This window comes from Camelina sativa, chromosome 17 (genome assembly GCF_030686135.1).
Source record: "Camelina sativa cultivar CO46 ecotype springtype chromosome 17, ASM3068613v1".
Lineage (NCBI taxonomy): Eukaryota > Viridiplantae > Streptophyta > Magnoliopsida > Brassicales > Brassicaceae > Camelina > Camelina sativa.
The window spans coordinates 18441937-18462130 of NC_141896.1; the positions used below are offsets into that span (position 1 = coordinate 18441937).

Consider the following 20194-nt stretch of genomic DNA (forward strand, 5'->3'; position numbering starts at 1 on the left):
TAGATCGATGATCGCCTTAATTTGCTTCGGGTTCGCCTCGATGCCTCGTCTGGTTACCAGGTACCCAAGGAATTCGCCGGATTTGACTGCAAATGTGCATTTGGCCGGATTAAGCTTCATCCCATACTTATTGAGGGTATCGAAGCATTGTCGCAGATGAGTGATATGATCCTTTGCGTGCTGTGACTTGACGAGCATATCGTCGATGTAGACCTCCATAGTCCGGCCGAGTTGCTCGGCAAACATCTTATTGACTAACCGTTGATACGTCGCTCCCGCATTTTTAAGGCCGAAAGGCATGACCTTGTAGCAGTACGTCCCTCTATCTGTGATAAACGATGTTTTTTCCTGGTCGTCCTTGTGCATTAGAATCTGGTTGTAACCGAAGAAGGCGTCCATAAAGGTTAACAGCTCGTTGCCTGCAGTCGCTTCGACGAGCTGATCGATTCTTGGCAATGGGAAACTATCCTTTGGGCAAGCCTTATTAAGGTCGGTAAAATCGACGCAGATTCGCCACTTTCCATTCTTTTTTTTGACGACCACCGGATTAGCTAGCCACTCTGGATATTTTACTTCCATGATTGACCCGGCGCCGAGGAGTTTGTCAACTTCGTCGTTCACTGCTTGCGATCTTTCAGAGCCTAACTTGCGCCGTTTCTGTTTGATCGGCTTATGCGTTGGGTCGGCATTGAGCTCATGGGTCATGACACTTGGGTCGATTCCTTTCATGTCAGCCACGCTCCATGCGAACGTTGAGATGTTAGTCTTGAGGAAGAGTATCAACTCGTTCCTCATGGCGGATGTTATCTCCGTGCCGATATTGACGCATCGTTTCTTGTCGTTCTCGTCTAGGATCACCTCTTCGACCGCGGCAACGCCCTGTTGGACGGCAGTCGGCTTTCCGTCTGTCGGTGACGTGCTACTGTCGCCGACCCGCTGCTTTGATTGCTATAATTTCTTTCCGGTGCGAAGCTTATGCTCGATCAGGAAGCAGGCCCGTGCAGTTTGCTGATTGCCACGCAGTGTGTATATTCCTTTCGAAGTTGGGAACTTAACGCACTGATGATATGTTGACGGGACGGCTTTCATCTTGTGGAGCCATGGGGTTCCAAGGATGACGTTGTAGATCGTTGGCTTGTCGATAACTGCGAACCGAAAGTATCTGGCTATCCCCCCAACGAAGATTGGTAAGGTGATGGTGCCGACGGACATAAGATGATCCCCGTCGAAGCCCGCTAAAGAGTGACATTCTGGCATAATGTCCCGTTCGCCGACTTCCATTTTGGCCAACACGTCTCTGAAGATGACGTTGACTGAGCTTCCAGTGTCGATCAATATTCTCGTCACCTCACTTTCGCCGATCAAGAGTTCGACGACCAATGGATCGTTATGTGGTAAATCCAAGCCTTCTAGATCTTTTCCGTCGAAAGTGATTGGCATGCCTTCAGCCTCGAACCTTGACGGCCAAGATTTCGTCATTTCAGCCATCTTAGTATAATCTCTGATCGCTCTGACCGAATCGTTGCATCCGGCTAGCCCGCCCATTATCATGTTGATTCGTCGTATCGTCGGAGGACGTTGGTCGGGCTTGCGGTCTGTATGCGGTCGTTTTTTGTTACCGCTGTTTTCGCGCCGTTCGGTGAGTAGGTTCTGAATATCCATCTCGTCTTCGCTTTGGTCGGCTAGTACCTTTGAATCCTTGACGAATTTTCGAGCGATATATTCGGCGCGCTTGGCGTCGCTTCGTCCAGGTCGGGTTGTCTTGCTTCTGTCGAGCTCGACGACTATTGCTCCTTTCTTGTATCGCTCCATCAAGACCTTCTGGGTTGTACTCTGATGGTAATCGCAGTACGGGGTTGCACTATTTTCACCTCCCTCTTTCCGTATATACTTGTTTTCGCCGATCGCAAAGGTTCGGCGAGTTCGATCTTGGTTTTTGACGAAATGTTGTCGAGGCTCGACGTAGTCAACTTTTGGAGCTGCGGCTACTGGCTGTTTGGGCGTCGCACTTGCCTCTAGAGAATGCTTCTTAGCATTGATAGCTTTCTCTTCCTCGAGTCCAATGTGTTTTGCAGCTCGGAGTAATGCCTCGGCTATGGTCTCGATGTGCGTTAGAGACAGCTCTTCCTTGAACCGAGATTCATACCCGAGCGCATTTCGAAGTGCGACAATTGCGGCAGCGTCTGGAATTGAAATGTTGACGTAAACTTCCTTGAATCGCCCTATAAAGGACCGAAGCGATTCTCCTTTGTGCTGAGTTAAGGCGTATAAGTCGGCATGGGAATTCTTATCCTCGAACAAAACAGAAAACTGCTTCAAAAATTCGGTTATCAACTCCCTGATACTATCGATTGATCCGGGTGGGAGTCTTGAGAACCAGCTCAATGCGGTTCCTGTTAGATGCTCGGCAAAAACTTGACAAGCTCCAGCGTCGTATTCCGCCGGGCTGAACTGTAAAGGGCCGAGGGCTACGCCAAAGGTGAGTAAGAAATCTCGCGGGTCGACTGTTCCGTCATAGTGACCCAACCGTGGCTTGACTGCCCGTCTGACCGTCGTCGTAGCGAGTCTTCGAGAGAACGGAGTTCGCTCTGTTGCTTCGAGCATAAGTCCGACTTGGGGTGCCTTATCCGTTGCTTTTTGAATCATTGCGGCCATTTCTTTCATTTGCTCTTTGATTTCTTTTAGCTCGGCGTCCTTCGTTAGATCGGTTACGTCGTTATTCCGCTCGATAGGGTGCTGGGCAGGATTACGTCCTAACCCGCTGGTTTGCACATACGACCCTGGCGTTGTTCTTACCGAGGTGAAGTTCACTGGGTTGAGCCGAGCGTTGTTGAGATGGTTGATTTCATCTTCCGAGTTAAGCTGTGCCGCAGTGAGTGCATCCAAACGGTTGTTTGTTCGCTCTTCCTGCTGGTCAAGGCGTGTTAAGATCCCTCGGAACAGCTCGTCTATACTAGAGACGGGCTGGTTGTTGAGCAAAGAAAGTTGTGTCGGCGCCTGTGGAGCCTCTACGGTCGCCGGGGTCGTCAAATTTGTAGCTATGACGAAGGTCTCCGGACTTTCTACTGTCACGGTCTTTCTTGGAGCGTCTGGCGTGGGAAGGACTGTCTGCTCCGCTTGATCCGTTGCCGGGGTTATCGTTCCCCCCGACGAGCTTGCTTCTTTGCTTCTTTCCTTGTCAATTATTGTCATCTCGTCCAGTCGGTGTAGGTCCGTTCTTCAATTTTTTAGAAAACTTTGACTTGGCTCCCCCTTCCTGGCGCGCCAAATTGTTGATGTCCCTTTTGGTCACAATTAGTATGTTTAGTTCGGTCAAAGAGGGTCGAAGTTCTCTTCTATTATATTGATGTCGAAACACAAAAGACGGGCTACAACGCGACTCAAACGGGTTACAAAGGTAGACGAGGATAGTAGACGAGCTGATATCTCGTCGATTCTCCGAGCTATGAGTTTAGAACCGTTGACTTTTGCTTGGACGAGCTAAGCTTTTGTACTTGCTGCACGAATTCTCCTGCTTTTCTCCGATCCCCTCTTCTAAAAGCCGTACGCCCGTATTTATAGGGAATCGTGTCGGTTCGTCTAAGAAAAATACCATAATACCCTTCTCTCTCGAAAGGGATATTTATGGGCTTTTTCCTGGGCCGGACCCTTTTGTTGAGGTTGGATCTACCCCTAACACATTTGCATTGTCATTTATAAATCATGATAAAGACTAGTAATCACAAGCTACAAACTGTTTATGGTTACATCTCTCCTCAGTAGTACATATAATCTAATGGATACAAGATATTTACTTGTTCTTGATGATGCTTATAACATTTCGCTATCATTGAGGGTATCAACCCAACTTTTCTTGCTCTAGTCTTGTAACTAAAGCCTTCTTCTCATCTTCCGAAAGAGACATGAACGTGAAAACAGATTTATCCCCAATATCATCCTTCAAAAAATCAAACCAGATGATAGATTATTGGTACTATGACATTTAGATACTTTCGTAGATAGAAAGACCTCTACGAAAGCTTGTAATATGCTAATCTTCAATGAGGAACACTGTACCTTTATAGGCTGAGTGAATTTTCTTCCAGCAAATACTAGAAAGAGCGCCATCCATGTTCCTAGCAACACCAGTTTTGCCTCATCATTCATCAAACCACTCTGCAAATCCAACACACCAATTTAAGTCAGGCCAGTTAAACACAGACCAAGATCCTCAATTTTAGCAAATGTGAAGCTTTCTCTTTAGAGAAATGATGCAGCAGCAGCTTATTAGCTGGATTAGCCTTCTGATAAGTTCTTATTTGATCTCAGGAGTTTGATTCAAGGTAACTGAAGTAGGATATATCTTAATCAAAGAAGCTACTTTACCAAATGACCAAGAAGAACTGAAGGTATGATGAATGTAAGAAGGCCAGCTTCTAGTTTTCCGTAGCAGAGTCCTGCAGACAGAAATGCAAATCAAGAACATCAGAGATGCTTACAAATATCAGGAAAAAAGCAGTTTATCCTCAAATGGAGAAGCAAGATTTTTAAACCTTCTTTGAAAACGAGGCCTGTGAGAGAAGCGAAAAGGGGGCCAACAAACCAAACAGCAGTAGGATGATCAACGACATACTGAACCAAGTTATCACCAGCTGGTCTAGCAAGGGCTGCATAAGTAGCCAAGGAACCAACAAAACCAAGCGCCCATAAAGCTTGAAGAGTCCTCTTAATCTCCGTAACATAAATATGAATAAGAAACAGAGATAGCCCCAAACCACTAGCACCAACGAAGTAAAACAAATCATGGTTTTGCTTGATTATTTCACTTAACCAAGAGTCTCCTGGTAAAAATGCAGCAGTAGAGGCAGCCACAAAAGATGCAGCAGCAGTGACTAGTCCTGATCTGTACAGAACAACCTGAAATAGCAGCAAAAGGTTAATCATCAAAAACACTTCCATTGAACAGGGCTTAACTACAAAGTTCTATAGTAACCTCTACACTATATGATTATGAGAATATGAACAAATTGGTATTAAAACTATCAAAAGGATTCAACTTGCATGTCAATGGGAACAAAGCACATCGCAAAATCTGAACTTTGAAGAACCCAAAAGCAACGAGATTAGTTTGAATTGAGCAGGAATCGTAAAGGAGAGAAGAGAAGCGACCTCTTTGACATCGGATTGCTCAACGGTCCAAGGACCGTAAACACCTTTGTAAACAGTTCCATCGACGGCTCCTTGTGAACCATCGCTCACAGCTCTGACGTTAACCCTTCTTCCCTTTCTCACCCCAACTCTCGCCGTGAAATATGTCGGCGATTTGTAGAGATTAGCCGGCGGTGTGATGAGTGTCGTCGTCGATAACAAACGCGAGGCCATAGTCACAAAATTGAATTCACAGTAATCGTACCGGTTTGGTCTGGCATCATAGCTTAGAGTTAGAGAGATCAGAGGTTTCTAAACGGTATCGTTTTGCTTATGACGTGGTTCGGCTGAATTGGTTTAAAAAATTGGGCTTTCAAGTTTCAACTATATAGCCACAAATAACTGAAATAAGTGAATCGTAGGAGGCTACACTTATGATTGATACACAGTAATTGGTTAAATCTTTGTGTTCTCTCTTTAGTCAGATTTTAAGCCTCATATTTCTGACAATGCAAAACCCATGTTGTGTTAGCTTTGATTTGATTCGACTGATCTATACCACTTGAGCATCAAGATGATGAAGTAGTCTACTACTTGTTGTCAAGACCACTATCTTGGTTCAAGTACCATCAAAGAATGTTTGTTAACATCTTATCTTGAAGGAGATGGAATCTGAATCTCATCATTTCCAATTTTCCAATAACTGAATCCTGTTTCTTCCTATAAACTCATCTTTGGATCCTTATGTAACCAAGATTTTGGTTTTGACTAGTTGGGTACAAGACACATCATAACACGTTATAGATATCAAGATGAAGTATTATATTCTTTGGATTTCTGTTTCTTTTTACATAAAGAACACAAGGTTATACATTACACAAGATCCTCGCAGATGGTCACTGCAGAACCAAAATCACAGTTGCGGTAAAAGAATGACTTTGGTGTAACGAGAAGAGACAGGGAGATATCATTCTAATAGATACGCAGGCCTTATTCAATCTCAATCTGTTGAGGAGCTTCTTGGTCATTGGAGACCATCCCATCCGCATCAACTCCCTCTTCCATAATACCGGAAGCTTCAACAGTTCGAGTAACCCATTCTTTGAGCGGCTCTTCGTTTAGATCAAGTCTTAAAAGTCCAGCAAACATCCCACCCACAAATGCAATTGGCTCCTACAAAACAACCACATTGCAATAACAGAGCACTAGACTGCATCAATTATCATCATCCATTTTGGCAACACATAAAAACACATACACACAATGTAAACACTTAACTACTACTACTCCAAGATTGATCAAGAACACAAACACATTGCAATAACAGAGCATTAGATTAGATGCATCAAATATTATCATCCATTTTGGAAACACACACACACAAACAATGTAAACACTTAACTACTACTACTACTCCAAGGACTGATCAAGAACACAAAATCACATCAAGGAATTGGCATACAAATTGGAACAACTCATCATAATTAAAAGACTATGAAGATAACCAAATTATGTAATCTGATTATATGAATTTGCATCACAACAACCCGATTAACAAATAGTTGAAAGAAAAGAAAAAAGAGTACCTTGAGAGCCTCGGAGAGAATGGGTTCTTGAGGGAGATTGAAACAACGTGGTTTCGAAATTAGGGTTCTACGGGTCGGAGGAGATAACTCATGAGGACGACGCCAAAGCTCACAGCTTTTCACTCCGGCGGAGAACTGAATTGTGACCCACAAAAGAGAATTTGTTAATTAATTAGAGACAATCAAAATCAGAAGACAGAGAACAAAGACATACATACCTGGTGACGATGGTGGAGCTGAGAGACGACAAGGATCGAGGAGGAAGGGGGACAAGTACTTGTTAAGACAAAACCCATCGCTTCTTCTCTTTCTTCTTCCCTCGGCTCTCTGAAGTTATCTCAAGAGACTTGAAACCAAACCCACTGCGAGATTTCTCAAAAATTGTGGATTTGGGTTATATGACGTTGTCTTGTCTTATCCGTGCAATAAAACATGAATTAGCCCATTTTACTCGGATTGAAATAATTTGTTTTGGTTTACACAATTATTTTGATTTAAATTTTTCTGTTTAACAATCTTTATAGTATACAATGATGAAATTTGTGACATTTTTCAATCCATAAATCACATTAGTAGTTTGCTTCTCTTATGTGATTTAAAAAAAAAAATGTAAGTGCAACATTATATTCTAGCATATAAGAACGAACAATGGTTATAAGATTTTGTGATTATGATTGGTGTTAGGTACCCTGCAATGCCAAAGGTTCCTTCACTCATACAGTTACATTTTCTAATTTGTTTGAGACTTATAAACATTTAATTTTATGACATCATAAAGTATTTAATCATACACAATGTGTATACACTTATTATACGATGTATCTCTCGTTTACTTTTGTTTCTTCGATAATGAACATGTTCAAGTTCATGCGACTAATCATAAAAGCATTCGAATAGTCAATATGAAGCGCCAGTACAGAATCTATACTAGTATTTTTGCAGCAGTTTTTGCTCAAAAATACTTTTTGGAAAGTTTTTGCATTTAATGCATTGACTTTAATATTAGTTACCAAAAATTTCAAATTAATTATAAGTAAGATTTTAAAAAATAAGGAAATTTTTCTACCTCATTTAAACATAAATATATATATGATTCTTTTTCATTTTTATTTGAATTTATATTTAAATTATCTTGAATTATTCTATAATACATTTAGTTAATAAAAATTGTGATTTTTTACAAATTTTTAAAAACAGACATATATTACTCAATTTACGGATATAATATCTCACATCGCCTAAAAAATTTGAGCAATGGTTTAGAGTCATACTCTAAAAGAGACCAAAATGATTCATAATACAAAATTTTTGATTTATCAGGCATTCAAACTTTTTATAAAAAAATGGTTTGGTTTATTCTGATTCTTTATTAAAGATTTTTGAAAAGTTAAATATTATAAATATTTATACTTTATAAAAAGTAGAATTATTATAAATATTTATATTTTTTTAGAAAGTTAAACTTTATAAAATGTTAAAAATATTAATAATATTTAGACGTTCATGAAGTTTCAAATTTATAAAGTTTAAATATTATAAGTATTTCAACTTTTTAAAAAGTTAAAAGACCTTTAAAATATTAATAATATATTTAAACTTTTACGAAACTTCAAATATGATAAATATTCAACCGTTTTAAGAATTCTAGGTATTAATAAATATTTAAACTTTATAAGAAGCGCCAATCTTATAAAATGTAAATGGTTACAATCTTAATAATTAACATAGCAACTCAAGCTAATATTTATAATACAAGACAATAAATATAAAAAATTAAGATGATATAGTGCGAGTTAAAATATCTCGGGACGGAGTTATATAGCGGGACGGGTTTGTCGATATTTACATAAATTTAAAATATCATTAAATTGGTGTTACACGGGTAAAACATCATTTCATTATTTTGTTAACACTATCTGTATCATAGAATAGACATATCAAAATTAAATTGATTAAAAAAATATTATGTAAAAAACAAATTATATTGCGGTATTATATGGTTTAAACTTTAAATCATAAAATAAAAAATTATTATATAATTATAACATTTATTTAACTAACAAATAAAATTTATAATTTAAATGTTTTAGTTATAAATAATTTGCACTGCGGTGTACCGCGGGGCCTAATCTAGTTAAAATAAGAGAACGATAACAAATAGTACTACTAGTTTTCTATAGCAAAGTTTCTATAATATAGATTATAAATAGCTTTCTTTTTAGTCCTCGTGAAATCATGTATATAGTTAAATATCCAATAAATCATGATTATACCGAAATGAAAATAATCATTTGGATCCGAGAGATTGCAAGCCTTGCAATCATGAGTATTGTAAAGCATGTGATTAGCCCATCATTCGATCAAGTGGCACATTCGAAAAACATAGTTATACACTTATAGCTCTTGCAGTTGTTTTCCAAGAGCATCTCCAACCCACCTCTATATTTGCTTTTTAACTCTATTTTAGGGTAAAATCTACTTTAACCCATCTTTATTTCTACCTCTATAATAGAGATCTCTATTTTTTCCTCTATATATAGAGGAACTCTATTTTTTTCTCTATAATAGAGTTGAACTTTTTTATTTATAAAATGGTTCTTGAACTTTTAACACATTTATATTTATAATCAAAATAAATAAAATATATATTTAAATAGTTTAATAATAATTTAATGAAGTATATTAATAGGATAATTGATTATAAAGTTAAATTTGACTAATTTTAATATTTTGGTTTAAAATTTTTAAAGGTTTTCGTATAGAAAAATTTTGAAGGTTTTTGTATAGAAAAACATTTTTAAAATTTGAGACTATTATTTGCAAAAGAAATTTTTTATAAAATCATATTAAATATAAATAAATTAAATATTTTAGTTTTTATTCATGCCATAACATTATTTTTAATACAACAAAGACTAATTATTTAATATTCTGGTAAATTACTTCTGGATCCACCAATAACATTATTTTTATATGATGCAATGTATTTCTTTTAATAAATGTGATATTTAAATAATATTTATGAATGTTAAAAATTTAAATAATATCATAATTTTATGAAAGTTTCACAAATATTAAAATAAATGGGTTAGTTTGCAACTTTTATAAGTAAAATGTATTAATAGTAAAATAAAAAAGAAATCTCTACGGAATATTCTTTTTTAGAAGAAAAAATAGAGGTATCCATTGGAGCAAAAGTCACCTCTATTATAGAGTTCCTCTATTTTAGAGGTAAAAATAGGGAAAACCATTGGAGATGCTCTTACTCTTTTAATTATATGGTGATAAATGTGATCAAGTAACGGCTTTACAACACTAACATATCAATATAATCTATATACTTATTTAAGCAACCCTATAAACAAATAACCCTACTCCATGGAAAATATTACATAAAATGCCACTGTATTTTAATACAAAATATAATAACAGAATTTTAATATTAATTTGTTGTAACCTGAAAATGATTATCCAAAAAAATAGTAATTATCAATTTATTAGATTACAAGAAATCATTAATAAAATAATTTCGAAATTATTTAATAAAATTATTACGAAATCATGTAATAAAATAATTAAACAGATTCTATTTATTGTTTTTGAAATCTTAGGAAACAATAACAAACTATTTAAAAAATAATAAAACTTAAATTTATTTATAAAACTAAGATTAAATATTTACACATCTAAATCATTTAATAATAACAAATATCTATTAAAATTAAAATATATCTATATACTTATTTAAGCTATGTTGTTAAAAATTTAACCAATTCTGATGTGACATATTACAAAAATGCTATTATATTTTAATTATTCTAATAACTAACAAAAATTTAGATTTGTTTACAAAATAATAAAACTCTATTTATTGTTTCATAAATCTTAGAAAATAATAACAAACTATTTAATTGGCTAAAATTTAATTGTTTATACACAATATTCACTATATAAACAATACTAAGTGTATAATGTTGATAATATACATAACCTAATTGTAATCTTCACCTATAAATTAATATACAACATGTAATACCAATAACTTCAATTTGTAAATTTGGTATATTAAGATCTCTAAACACGATCACATCAATTTATAATACCAAATCACGGGTCAATACATGTTTTGTTAGATTTTTTTGGTTTTACCGAATGTATAATTAACGAAATTGATATTGCACCAAACCAAAATAGTAGTACCAACTACGGGTCGAAATCAGAGTATGACCTTAAGTAAATTAAATATATGATTTCATAAAATGTATATAATTAATAAATTTTCTACTATTATTTTGTAACAAACAAATCCAAATTTACATAAATATTTACTCACGTTGGTAACATTATTCTACAAAATATTAACGTGTATTTATGAGTCGGGTAATAAAACGGGTAATGAGACGGGTAACGAGACGCTCAAAAATTAAATTAACATCTAATACTCGATCATTATTCATGGATAATATAATTATTATATCTTTCACTCGACCCTAAAGCTGAGGGTACCTTTTTCGGGACGGATACAAACCGAAAAATGGATCCAATACGGATATCGGTAGTAGTTTCCAGGCCTACCTATTAATAGTTTAATATGAATTAAAATTCACCATATACAACATAAACATAATATTAACAAATAACAAAATTAAAAAAAATTCCCCACGCTACCAGCGCGGGACATTACCTAGTTTTGTTATTAATATTGCTTTGCTGCATATATGTACGGTTGTTTATATAAATTAATGAAGAATTAGTTTTATTGGTAAAAACGTCCGCAAATGTAACACTTGCTTTGGATATGTGCAAATTGTTTGCTAACATATCATCATACCAATTGATAATACAAGTTTGTCACTGAAAAATCTAGTCGTTGGTTTGCCAACAATATTCTTCGCTGTTTATTAACACTGGATTTTTGCCGGAAATATGTATTTGTAAGGTATGCACGTCTTTGTCATGTTTATTTATGATCTGTTGGAGAATCATTATGTTTAATATATCATAGTTATGTTGTCACAAGTCTGCCAAATGAGTTTATATATCCTCACTAAATTGTCGATAAATTGTAACTAGTAGTGCATGTGTCACTGTCAAGTAAATGTCAATTGTATGATAAGGAAGTAGTCTTACCTCAACGCCAAATTTAATTATATCCAATTGGACAAAGATAAGCTGATTTCGGATGACGAAAAATATACTTACGATCTAGAATGATAAACTAATGAATTTTCATACTGTAAAAATTATTTTCTTTCTTTATTGATAAAAAAAAAATTGTAACTGTAATTTTTTTTTTTAAAGAAAAAATGTAAGTTGATTGGGAGATTTTAATATTATCAAAGTTCATAATTGAAAGCCAAAAACATATATTACAACTACAAGTGATGATAAGTAGGCACAAAGAATCTCACGTTCCATAAAAATAATAGCAGGCCTAAAGAGAAAATAAATAAAAGAAACAAAAGATTAGCAAACGAAAAAGAAAAAAAAATCCATTGCAGATTGGTTCATTCATAGTCCTACATGATTCACTAGGGCCAATCGTAAAAGCCACTAACTCATTTCACTTTCACTTATGATTAGATGGTGATGATCATCTGATTTTGCACATTTCCATGTGACCCACTTTTTTGTATCTTAAAAAAAATTCCAAAAGGACCTTTAGAATAAAAGAGAGGGCCCCTACACACACACATAGTCACATACTGAAGGTGATCTCATCTATTTAAACGAACCCAAATTCATTCTTCAAACATAACCACATCCATCATTTCTAATTATCTCTCTATCATTCCACATATTGAGTGTTTGAGAAAATATAATTAATTATGGAGATCAATGGTAATTCGAATGCTGGTTCGTCCTCTAGATCAAAAAAGAGTCATAGGCAAAAGCAGCAACAACCGCAGCCACAACCACAACAACATAATGAAGAAATAAAGTATGTAGGAGTGAGGCGGAGGCCATGGGGAAGATACGCAGCTGAAATAAGAAACCCAACTACGAAAGAGAGGTACTGGCTAGGTACTTTTGACACGGCCGAGGAGGCTGCACTGGCCTATGATAGAGCCGCACGGTCCATAAGAGGCTTGACTGCTCGAACCAACTTTGTCTACTCCGACATGCCTCGTGGCTCCTCAGTAACTTCATTCATCTCTCCAGATGAATCCCAACGTTTCATTTCCGAGTTATTCAACCCTCCAAGCCAACCAGAAGCTCGTTACAACAACACCAATAATCTCTACACATCGTCAAACAACCAAAACCAAAACTCTATTGAATTTTCATACAACGGGTGGCCTCAAGAGAGTGAAAGTGGTTATCAATCTATGAACAGTAATGATGAGCATTGTGATCATGAGCTTCCACCTCTTCCTCCAAGTACTTGTTTCGGAGCTGAACTCACGATTCCGGAGACCGATAACTATTGGAATGTGGCCCATGCAAACATCGATACGTTTGCATTTGAGCTCGATGGCTTTGTGGATCAAAACAGTCTTGGTCAGAGTGGAACAGAAGGGTTTGATTCATTATCCTCCACATTCTTCAACCAATAATACTGTGTTTGTCCTTGTCCACGTTTATATTCCCTATCCTTCTCGCCTTTATTATGGACGGGAATGAGAGATGTCAAGTGTCTCCTCTCCTCTCTATCGCTTATAATTATGTTTCTCTCAAAATTCATCACATGTTTTGTTATTGTTGTTTACCAAATGAATTTAAGATTCTCTTGATCAGTACTTTTTCTTTCTCTTAACGCCTACGGTTGTGTGACTGAATGCTTTAAGTTTCTTATTGTTTCGGAACATGGCTTCTTGTAGCTGCAAAATAGGTTTGTGTATTTGGTTCGAGTCATCCGGCTCTACCCATATTTAATTCGAATTATACAAAATTTTATACGTAAGGAGAATAGAAGAGTTGTTTACAATAAGATAATTAATTTTCGTAGATAATAGGATACTTTAATTATCCATTAATGTAGATATTTTACAGTTGTAAAATTACAAGTTAGTAGTTAATATTCTTCAGACTATTCATAATCTCCTAAAATTCAAAATTTCCACGATGAAAAAATATTACATACATACAGTATGTTACTCAAAGTACATGAACCCTGATCCTTATATTTACTTGATGTAGTATATTTGGATAATACTAGTTTTAAATATCTTAATTTGTTCAGCTTCTATACGCTACCCGCATTATAAACAGCTCATTTGGATAAAATAAGATGCTTAAATTATTTCATTAACGTCAAAAGAGCGTTATCGAGCAACACAACGATAAATGGCTATGTTTTGCGTTAAAATAAAAAGCAAACGACACAATTTAAATCAACAAACAAAATATGGATGAGAAAGAGATCCAAAGAACCTGCAGAGAGGATACTACGAAGAAAACATAAGTTTGATCTCTACACTTCCCTCTGACGAGGAACATATTCAAGGTTCTGATTTGAATACTTGAGTTATATATCTTCTATTTTTTGAAAAAGGGTTTAGTTTGTCGTTCTTTCTTTGATCAAATTACATCTGTTCTTAATTAAGTTTAATAATTTTGTTACTATTTTGATGTCGAAGTCGGTTTTATTGAATTGAGAACAGTGATTTTGATACCAAAGCGAATAATATATAGTTGCGGTTGATATGAAGTTTTTTTTGTCGTTATAAGAAAAGAAATGTTAATGTCATTATTGTCACAAAGACTGCCACCTAAAGTCATTTACTTAAATTGGAGTATATTTCAAAAATAATAAACAAGTGCGTTTATTGTAAAAGAAAGACGAGAATCTCCTAACTACTTCGTTGACGTTAAAACATCGTTATCAAGCAACAAACCAATACTGTATATATAAGTTTAGGTTTTGTGATCGAAAAAGTCACCACACATCTTAAAGCAAAAAAAACAAAATGGATAAGGAGATCTCAAAGAGCCAGCAGAGAGAAGACGACGAAGAAACCATGAATCTGATCTCATCACTTCCCTCAGACGTAGATTTCGAGGGTACAAAGCTGTTCAAGTACCAAGGATGTTGGTACAACGACAAAACTTTGCAAGCAATACTAAGTTTCCAAAGAGATTTCGAGCCACAAGACACGGACATAATCGTTGCTTCGTTCCCCAAATCTGGCACTACTTGGCTCAAGGCTCTCACAGTCGCTGTCCTGGAGAGATCCAAACACTCTTCTGATAATCATCCTCTTTTACTTGAGAATCCTCATACTCTAGTACCATTCTTCGAGCTCAGACTTTACATGCAAAGCTCGAAACCAGATTTGACCAAGATCTCATCATCCCCAAGGCTATTCTCGACTCACGTTCCTTTCCAGACGCTTAAAGAAGGTCTCAAGAACTCTTCTTGTAAGATCGTGTACGTGTGCAGGAACATGAAAGACGTGTTAATTTCGTTTTGGTATTTCAAGTGCGCAAATCAAGAGATTGAAAAAGAGAAAAACTCGTTGGAGTCAATGTTCGAGTCGTTTTGCACTGGAGTTAGCTATTACGGACCATTTTGGGAACATATCTTGAGCTATTGGACAGCAAGCTTACAATATCCCAAAAATGTGCTTTTCTTGAAGTACGAGGAGTTGAAAACAGAGCCTCATGCTCAGCTCAAGAAACTTGCCGAGTTCTTGGATTGTCCTTTTACGTTGCAAGAAGAAGAGAGCGGATCCATGGAAGAGATCTTAGATCTTTGCTCATTTAGTAACCTGAAGAATTTGGAGATCAACAAGACCGGTAGAACACCTGGAGGAGTTGCTCACAAGAATTTTTACCGTAAAGGTGAAGTTGGTGACTCGAAGAATAATCTGACTCCTGTGATGGAGAAGAGACTTGACATGATCATCCAGGAGAAGTTTCGAGGTTCGGATATGAAATTCTAATTATGTGTGGTTTTATTGTGCTTTATTTAATCATAGTACCTTTTGTTGCTATGTTACTACTACCTTTGTGTCGAATTCAGTTTCTTGAACTGAGAACATAATTTTGAAACCAAAACCAAAGTGAAAGAGAGTATGTGAAAAATCATTGTAATAAACCAAAGTGCAAAAGCGTATGACAAAGCATCATTATGGTATAGTTTTCCGATAGTAGCAGTAACACCATATCCCTAAAATTAAGAGAATCAATTAGGAACGGTTCCTGGTTTAAACTTAGAGGCTTCATGTCTCGCAAGTTCAGGTGGCACCGTACTTTTACACTCAAGAAGCTTCTGCCTCAGACCGTAAAACACATCTTTATCCTCAAGAGTCAAGAACGTTGTCGCAACACCGCTCTTCCCTGCTCGTCCTGTTCGTCCAATCCGATGCGTATACGTATCTATCGTGTTAGGCATATCGTAGTTGATGACGTGTGCCAAGTCACGAATATCAAGCCCACGGCCTAAAACATCTGTTGTAACAAGCACGTTGAATCTCTTTTGTATGAATCCTTCTAAGCTGACATCTCTCTGTTCTTGCGACTTACCTGCGTGCAATGTCGTCACACGAAACTTTCCTAACTTTTCTAGATTCTTAACAATGTAATCAACCTTGATCTTGGTATTCACAAACACGATCGCTGACTTATCATCACCAAGCTCATCGATCAGTTTCTTCAACTTGGAAAACTTTTCTGTTTCTTTGATCATGATCACTTGTTGAGTGACCAACTTTGTGGATTTTCCGACAGTAACCGCAACTGGATTCCGCAAGTATTTTCTAGCCAGACGCTCTAATACAGGACACATTGTGGCACTGAACATATACGTAGTTCTGTAAATCTTCTTCTCTTCGAGCTCTTCATCTTCATTCTCTGGTTTCAAATTACTCGAAGGCATTGCGTTTAACACTTGTGCAACCTGTGGCTCAAAACCCAAGTCAATCATATGGTCAGCTTCATCAAGAACCAAATAGTTACATTGGTTCAACACCACGTACCTTCTCTCAAGACAATCTATCAATCTACCAGGCGTAGCAATAACAATCTCACATCCTTGTGATAGCTTCAACGCTTGTTTCTCAATTGACTCACCACCAGCGATGGAGATCACTTTAAACCCCAAATAACGAGCAAACTTAGCCGTCTCTTCTTTAATCTGTTTTGCAAGCTCTCGTGTAGGAGCCAGAACTAAAGCGTAAGGACCTTCACTCTGATTCTCTTCCTTCATTGGTGGCAACCTTGATATGTAAGATAACATTGGCAGAACAAAAGCCATGGTTTTGCCTGTACCAGTATCTGCAATGCCTATAACGTCTCGTTGTTCAAGCCCTAAAGGTATAGCTGCCATTTGAATAGGTTTAGGTTCCTTGTAATCAGCTCTTTCCACAGCTTTCAATAGCTCAGGACTAAGTTTACTCTCTTCCCAACTCCTCAATGGATGAGGAATCTTGGATCCTTTGTAAGAAATATTAAAATCTTCCTTGAAAATACGCCAGTCTCTTCCACTCATCTCCTCTAACTTCTTCTCGCTCCAATGCTTATCTACTTCATCATGCTTAGACGCCACTTTTTTTTTCTGCTCACGACGGTCAATCCCCGCACGAAACCCTCTCCCAAACAGAAGCTGAGCTTCGTGAGGGTTTTGGTAAAGAGCATTGATCATATCTCCACTCGAAGTATCTTCAGTGTTCTCCCAATCGAAACGGACCTTCTTGCTTGGCTTCATGATGATTCTCTTCTTAGGTTTTGTGGTTCCTAGGTATTGCTCTTTCATGGCGTTAATCTCCTTCTCACGCTCTACCTTTTTTAATTTCTCAACCCTAGCTTTATCTTCACGTTCACGAAACTCACGATCGCTCTCTCTGTTTCTGTCACGGTCGCGGCCTCGTTCTCGTTTTCGATCTCTGTAACGGGTTCCATCGCCATTATCGGGGTTGGAGCGAGTGATCTGGTCGAGGCGGCGATCGCGATCCTCGATTTCATCGTGGCGGCGTTTTAGGGCTAATTCTTCTCTGTGAGCTTTGGTGAGAAAGACGGGCTTCTCAGAGACGGTGGAATCGAGAGCCTTCTTCTCCTCCATAGTTAGCATGAATCCTTCGAACGATCGCTTCATCGATTTAGGGTTTTTCACGATGAAGAAGATGGAGACAAGATAGAGAGAAGAGAACCGTCTTTGTTTCTGTAGTTTTACTTTATTTTATAACCAAAATAAAAACCTTCCAGTTTCCAAAAATGGAAATTTATTCTTCACATGAAGGAAAAAAAGCCTGAACTCATTAGGCCCGTTATCTAAGCCCATATTAAGGCAGAACATATCTTTTGGTCATAACACAAACTTGGGTTAAAGGGATGCATTCGATGTTGTAACATGGAGAATTCATCTAAAAGCCCCTATAAATTTTTACAAATCTCTTATCTCTCTCTCTATTCTCCATACCCATCTCTCATTTAATGAAACATGTTGAGACCAAAATGCCATTCCTTCCTTTTTCAATCTTTTTATTTTATTTTTATTTTTATTTTCAAAACAAAAATAAAAACCAAAAAAAAAAATCAATCTCTTCTCTTCCTCAGTTGCCGTCGTTTTTCACCAGAGCTCTCCACCATCGGCCATTTTTCATCAGAACTTTCCATTACCAACGTTTCTTCACCTTTTTCGAGTTGTATCAAGTTTTCCTTCAAAATACAAGTGTGTTCTTCAACATAAAAATCAAATTCTTGATGAATAGGGTTAGGTTTTGAATTTTGGAAATTTCGTTTAAATTTTGCTTGAGATCTTTAGCAAATTGGATAATTTACCATGGGTTATGGGTCGATTGAGCTATTTAGTTGATAAGAAATGAATTTCACTGTTGAATCATTGTGAATTGTAGAGATTAGAACCCCAAACCATTCAATTTTCAGTTATCGTGACTGGGTAAAATTGGTAAAACTAGTAATATTAGTAAATGTAGTATAACTAGTAAAACTCGTAATACAGATTAATGTAGTACAACCAGTAAAACTAGTAGTATTACTAATTGAGATTTTATTTTAGAATTTTTTTGGCAGGATACAGTGGGAGAAAACGTCAACATACATTTTAAGTGTGAATGTCACATATATAGTATAATGTTCAAGACACATGTGACGAATATAACTTTGTTGATGTTAAAAACAAAGATATACAGGAAGCTTGAGTTTGTTGAAAGTCACAGTTGAGCAACATTCAAAGGATGATGAAATTGCACCTAACATCATTGTTTGATTTATGTTTGATCTTTTGGTTTGTACTACTATTTTCTTGGTTATGTCACAACTATCGTAAAATTTATTTTTAAAATCTAGTAATGTTTGATTTTCCTTTCCCTTGATGTGTATATTTGCTCTGTCATAACAAAGTAAAACAGCTATAACAAAAATAAAACAGATAAAATTGGTAAAACTGAATTGAACATCCATAAAATAATTTTAAAGATAACATAATAATGTGTGTACTAGTAAACGTCAAAAGTAATGCTTAAATGTTTACTAAGAATGAAATTTTTAAAAATATATGAATTTTGGGTTGTTATGTAAGAACCTAAACAAATGTTTCCTTATACTTTTAATGTCAATAACCAAGTTAGGATGAAAAAGTTATAGAATTGTAGGTTTGAAACATATGAATGCATAAAAACTCATAATTATATGTTAATAGACTTTAATCAACTGTAAAACTAAAAAATATAATTTTAAGAGTGAGTAAAACTAATTAAATGGAAAAAATCCCAAAAGTAGAACTATTTGCAATTTTGGTAAAACTATTATACTTGGTATAAGACCATGTGCAACGGCGTACACTTTGGTCGTCCCTCGGTTTTTTCTGATTTTAAATAAATAAAAAAAGCCTAATATCAAAGCAACGATTCTTATTTTGGGACGTTTTTCGTCCGTCCACTTGGACACGTGGTTTATTGTGATTGGTAGTAGAATTTTGTTAGAGTTAAAACAAAACAATTTCGCGAGAGAAGGTTGTCGACTTCTTTCTTCTGTCTAGACGGCGACGATTTCCCGAAACCGATCCTCTCCATGTAAGCCCTTGGTCCTCTTCTCTCTCTCAAATCCAATCCCCTCTCTGTTTCCCTCTATCTTCTCCCTCTCAATCGTCCTTCATCTCTTGCCCTTTCGTTTGGTTCACTAGCTTTCTCTGTATCATCTGATACCCTTTCGTTAGCAAAAGCGGTGGTGGTGCTTCTACTTATTATTCCGACGATTTCGATAGAGATTGGATCCGTAAAGTTGTTCAGAATGATCTGTGGGATGATCCCGGAATCGAAAAGCTTCTTGATTTGACATCAGCTCCGATTTGGGTTCTGGTTGAATTGAAAGAAGACCCGAAATTAGTTTTGAAATTCTTCAAATGGTCGATGAACCGTGATGGGTTTAAGCACACCTTAGAATCGTACTGTATAGTAGCTCACATTTTGTTTTGTGCTAGAATGTATTACGATGCTAATAGTATCCTTAGAGAGATGGTTTTGTCTAAGAAGGCTGATGAATCTTCGGACTGCTATGTTTTTGATTTTCTGTGATCTACG

General features: G+C 36.3%; 5 protein-coding genes and 1 pseudogene across 7 annotated transcripts; 2 read left to right on the forward strand and 4 right to left on the reverse strand.

Annotated features, from left to right (window-relative positions):
* Nucleotides 1-948: 948 nt before the first annotated feature.
* LOC147923986 (uncharacterized) lies at nucleotides 949-3192 on the reverse strand. Its single transcript, XM_087496583.1, has one exon. It carries the CDS (start codon nucleotides 3190-3192, stop codon nucleotides 949-951), a length of 2244 nt encoding a protein of 747 aa, XP_087352709.1.
* Nucleotides 3193-3686: 494 nt separating this feature from the next.
* Nucleotides 3687-5595, reverse strand: LOC104757152 (uncharacterized). Its single transcript, XM_010479877.3, has 5 exons — nucleotides 5149-5595; nucleotides 4533-4896; nucleotides 4366-4436; nucleotides 4057-4155; nucleotides 3687-3937 (listed from the first exon to the last, which is right to left on the reverse strand). The coding sequence occupies exons 1-5, from the start codon at nucleotides 5359-5361 to the stop codon at nucleotides 3839-3841; spliced, it is 846 nt and encodes a 281-aa protein (XP_010478179.1). The 5' UTR covers nucleotides 5362-5595; the 3' UTR covers nucleotides 3687-3838.
* Nucleotides 5596-5930: 335 nt separating this feature from the next.
* On the reverse strand, nucleotides 5931-7195 carry LOC104757153 (UPF0426 protein At1g28150, chloroplastic). Its single transcript, XM_010479878.3, has 3 exons — nucleotides 6932-7195; nucleotides 6714-6848; nucleotides 5931-6300 (listed from the first exon to the last, which is right to left on the reverse strand). The coding sequence occupies exons 1-3, from the start codon at nucleotides 7007-7009 to the stop codon at nucleotides 6118-6120; spliced, it is 396 nt and encodes a 131-aa protein (XP_010478180.2). The 5' UTR covers nucleotides 7010-7195; the 3' UTR covers nucleotides 5931-6117.
* Nucleotides 7196-12541: 5346 nt separating this feature from the next.
* Nucleotides 12542-13270, forward strand: LOC104759468 (ethylene-responsive transcription factor ERF087). The gene has a single exon (XM_010482389.2). The coding sequence runs from the start codon at nucleotides 12542-12544 to the stop codon at nucleotides 13268-13270; it is 729 nt and encodes a 242-aa protein (XP_010480691.1).
* Nucleotides 13271-14597: 1327 nt separating this feature from the next.
* LOC104757154 (cytosolic sulfotransferase 7 pseudogene) lies at nucleotides 14598-15794 on the forward strand (annotated as a pseudogene). The gene has a single exon (XR_015585899.1). The product of XR_015585899.1 is annotated as a cytosolic sulfotransferase 7 pseudogene (transcript).
* Nucleotides 15720-17810, reverse strand: LOC104759469 (putative DEAD-box ATP-dependent RNA helicase 44). 2 transcript variants are annotated; one of them, XM_087494015.1, is made up of 2 exons: nucleotides 16634-17810; nucleotides 15720-16554 (listed from the first exon to the last, which is right to left on the reverse strand). In XM_087494015.1, exons 1-2 carry the CDS (start codon nucleotides 17746-17748, stop codon nucleotides 16539-16541), a joined length of 1131 nt encoding a protein of 376 aa, XP_087350141.1. In that variant the 5' UTR covers nucleotides 17749-17810; the 3' UTR covers nucleotides 15720-16538. The 2 variants fall into 2 exon arrangements, with proteins under 2 accessions (XP_087350141.1, XP_019095025.2); XM_019239480.2 differs by having other exon boundaries at nucleotides 15720-17798.
* Nucleotides 17811-20194: the final 2384 nt, after the last annotated feature.